The sequence below is a fragment of the Lagenorhynchus albirostris genome, chromosome X (assembly GCF_949774975.1).
Source record: "Lagenorhynchus albirostris chromosome X, mLagAlb1.1, whole genome shotgun sequence".
NCBI classification, from domain to species: Eukaryota; Metazoa; Chordata; class Mammalia; order Artiodactyla; family Delphinidae; genus Lagenorhynchus; species Lagenorhynchus albirostris.
This window is the reverse complement of record NC_083116.1, coordinates 108,560,280-108,564,477: the sequence shown is the minus strand read 5'-3', so window position 1 is coordinate 108,564,477 and position 4,198 is coordinate 108,560,280. Positions and strand designations below refer to the sequence as shown.

Below are 4,198 nucleotides of genomic sequence, written 5' to 3'. Positions count from 1 at the left end.
TGCCTGTAAATGTGTGTACTACAGATAACATTCCCCTGTCATGTCCTCAGTAATGTCTGATTATATCTCCTGAGGTCATGTCCACACTTTATCAGACTTTATATTTGATGATGAAATGATTATTTGTTGTTTTAGGAATACACTCTTTTTGTAGCTCTAACACAACAATCTCTCAGTTTTGCATAAGATGTGTCTCCTATGGCATAATAGTACATTTAAAATGGTCTCTTTTATTTTTGGAATTACAGGGTCACTTTTTAATTCCTGAATTGTATAGCTCAGCATAAATATCAGCAAATGGTACAAAACAAGTGGTATTTTTAATACAAGAGAAATATCTGTCTTCTGGAAAACTATACTTCCTATCTACACAGTCTATCTTGTTCAAACCATGGTCATAATTAAAATTAACTCTAAAATCTTCAAGTAGGAGAAACTGCTTTAATTTAAGCAATTCCAGGAAAAATGGACCCAGTTAACTTCCACCTCTAAAAATAAAACCACTTAATTCTTTGTTACAACTTATTATTAGAAATTCACTTGCATTCACTCTTTAATAAAGCACCTTTCATATTACTCCTGTTTATAGAAAAAAAACTTCATGTACTGTGTGTGTACTTTGACACAAGTAACTTTTTCTTAAAAAACTGTCCAAAATGGTTTCTACATATTAAGTGCCACTTCATTCAGCACTATTTTTTATAAATTGTTAGTCTCTGTAAATTACACTTTAAAAGTTACCCACTGCTCTGAAGACAGACACAACTTTATTAATGAATCAGGAAATGACTTCCAAGTATCTTTCACAATTTAGGCAGTTGAAAGTATTCTTTTCTACCCACTCCCAAGGTCTTAGAGAACACTATTTTAGAATACTACTGGACCGATTCTTCACATCTCATCTAAACAAACAAAAAATTATGCTAAGAACAGCACATTTTGAATCCAGCTTCCTTTTTTGTTCATGAAAATACATACCAAAAGTTACTTCCCTCTAATTACTCATAAGGGTGAATTTTTGTCAAATCTTCACAGAAATGTGAATAGCGTACCTTTATTTTTTATTACAGTTGACTTAGCTTTCCACATAAACATGAATGTAAATTTTTATTTCAAAGAAGGCAACTGAAAAAAGAAAACCATAGCCAGAACCACTGGGCAAATAACGTTATACTGTTAACAGTTGTTTCTAATATATACCCCTGAAACAGAACTACATTAATATTAGATTATCAACCTGTTTTCTCCCCTCAAGCAAGACTTTTTTTCTTGCTAAGAAGTTATCGCTCAGGTTCTGGTTAGCTTTTTTCTTTTCTTTATTTTTTTGAATTCTAGGAAGTTTGGTTTTTACAGAAATAAATTCTCCTAGATGATAACACTGAGCATCTTTGCTACTTATTGAATAGTTATAAGTTCACATGAGAAAGATTTGGATTCAGATGTTTCAGCTAATGTTACAGAATTTTATTAATGCTTTGATGTTTTAGTAATGTTTTACACAGCTTTAGTAATGTAGAGTTTAGTAATGTTAAGGGTTTTCCCTTAAGACTTTAGGAGCTACATGTAGTTTTTTCCTGGGGGGGGGGTCACCTTCTTTATCTTCTTTGTTGTCATCTGAATAATCCACTAAGTTCACCATGCTGCTATCGTTTGGGTTACCTGCTCCACTAGCATCACTAGCAGAATGGAATGAAGTAAATTCGGAGCCACCCAAAGATGTTTTGGGGGGAAGATCTGCCTTGTCTTCATTTTCTTTTGCTTTTTCAGTCTCCACAGATTTATCACAATGATCTTGAAAATCACTTTCTGATGATGACATACCTGCTGTTCCTTCCTCTATATTTTCTTTAAAACTCTTCTCTTCCTTGTGCTTCAAGACACTGGCACCTCTGCAAAATATCTTACTATACTGTACAGGATACAAATTCTTCCATAGTTGATTGTTCCGGTATTTCTGTTCTTCATATTTAATCTTCAATCCTTTGAATGTCTGAACATATTCAATTGACTCAAGTGTTTCATAAAACTCTTCAACTATATGTGCAACAAGAGACGTGATATTTTCCTCTCTTATGAATTCAAACAGCTCAATAATAGCTGAATTCAACATATTGTAGTGAGTTCCATTATCCAGAAGGGCATTTACAACTGGCTTAAAAAGGTTTCCCTCGATGATGTAAAAATTACAAAGTTCATCTTTAAGGCCAATCATCCTTCTCATAAAGCGAAGAGCACACAAGACCAGGAAAGTGTGCTTTGAATTCAACAAGATCAAGACTCTTCTTAGCAAGTCTTTTCTCAAAATATAGGTTTTTATGTAATACGTGTGACGTTGCACACAAAATGTGAGCAGCTCTAAAATTAAGGCAAGCAGCTCTGCTGTTTGGTAATTATTGAAGCAATTTTTGTTGTTTTTGTCAGATCCAACTATATTATCCTCTTCACATATATCTTCTGAAGTAGCTGACAAAAGTGGTGCTGTGAAGTTATGTATACAATGTCTATAGAAGAAATTTAGAAATTCACTTCTTTTACATTTTCTATGTGTTGGCAGCATGTTGTCTGGATCAAGTAGAGCACGAAGAAGTCTCATTAAATGAACAGCACCTCCTAGCTCAGAGTCAGTATCACAGATCATTTTTTCAATTATTAAATTAGTGAAAAGTTTGCCATCTTCACTTTGCTGGGCTTCGTCCATCATAAATCTTTGGACAATGAATGGAGTATACTTCACTAGATCACCAAGTATATCAGTAGCAGCTAACCTTATTTGCAAATCATCCATGCCCATTACAATTTTAAGAGCAGGAAGAATTCCCAATTCTGTCAGTGTTGTGAATAGTGCACACCTGCTTTCAGAACGTAATAGATGAGAAAATACACAGAATTCCTTTAAAAAAAATACCAGGTCACGCCGTTTATCATCATCTGTGGTCTCATCCCTCATCTGTGCAAAAACTTCAGCCAAATACTCGTCATCTTCCTGCAACATGTTGACTAGCTCAACCTTGTTAAAAAAAATAAAACTTGTAAGATTAGGAAGAATATTGTCTTGAAACTTGGATGGTATAGGCAAAAGGATGTCGTGAATGTACTGTACCCTGTATGTCTGATGTATTTTTTGTCGAATTTCACTGTCTGTTATTGGTATAACTTCCCTGAAGTGTGCATTTTGGGTTAAGAATTCCCTATGCCTTTTTGGCTGAGCCAAAGCAGGGTCATATTCAAGGCATCCCACCACATCCATGATACACTCATCAGAAAACAGGATCTCAAACAGAGATGTATTGTCGAGGAATAAGATTCCTTTAATAATTTCATGCAAATGGTATAAGCCTTCAGTATACTCTAGGTTCTCACAAGTGTGGAACAACTGCAGTAGTTTTTGAATATAGTCCTCCCTTTCCAAGAGCAGAGCCAGGAGTTCTTTATCCATAGGTGAGGTGAGACTCAAGGTAACTAAGTCAACAATCTCTCCAAGTTTATCGAGTTCGCAGTTTGGCAGGTCGAGCAGTTCACTGGTTTTTGGCGAGTCATCACCCTCTTTGGCTTCTGATTCATCCATGATGTCATGTATAGTTTCGACACATGGGACTTTACTGTGAACCTGGCAAATGGCTTTCCAGACCTTATGACAAATTGCCGTGTCCTGGAAATGTATCGCTGTACCACGGTTCTCAGCCTCAAACCAAAAAATTAACGTTCCATCTTTCTCATAGTACATGTCTGGATTTATCTTTGACTCCAAGATCAGTGAGTCATCGGACTTGGATCTAACTAGCAGAAACATGGCCTGGGCCCCCTCCTCATAAGTGGATGAGATGTACCCTGTGTCTAGAATGACCCACTGTTGTTCATCTTTCAGGGTGTAGACTTTTACGTAGCGCTGGTTGCCCACCATGGTGACCTCGGGTCTCTTCACACCAGCCCTGGTCTTGGCGCTGGTCCCTGCTTCTGTTATGCCCCGACTCAATGACGGCTGGCTCTGTGGTGGCAGCGACAGTAGTTGAGGTGGCTAGTAGGGAAAATCATAATTAGAACATGGTGGATAAATAATGGCCACAGGGACCCCGGCAGCTCCTCAGTTCAACAGGGTTTCCCCGGAGTCCCACTACTCACTCACATCCCTGGAGCCCCTCCTTCCATGCTGTGATTGAAGCAGTGAGTCACTGAGCCTTCTCGCTGCTGTCTAGGAAAG

At 37.2% G+C, this 4,198-nt stretch overlaps 1 protein-coding gene across 1 annotated transcript; it reads right to left on the bottom strand.

The window, feature by feature from the left end:
• Window positions 1-1,528: 1,528 nt before the first annotated feature.
• LOC132513670 (serine/threonine-protein phosphatase 4 regulatory subunit 3B-like) lies at window positions 1,529-3,901 on the bottom strand. The gene has a single exon (XM_060138185.1). It carries the CDS (start codon window positions 3,899-3,901, stop codon window positions 1,529-1,531), a length of 2,373 nt encoding a protein of 790 aa, XP_059994168.1.
• Between the last annotated feature and the right edge of the window lie 297 nt (window positions 3,902-4,198).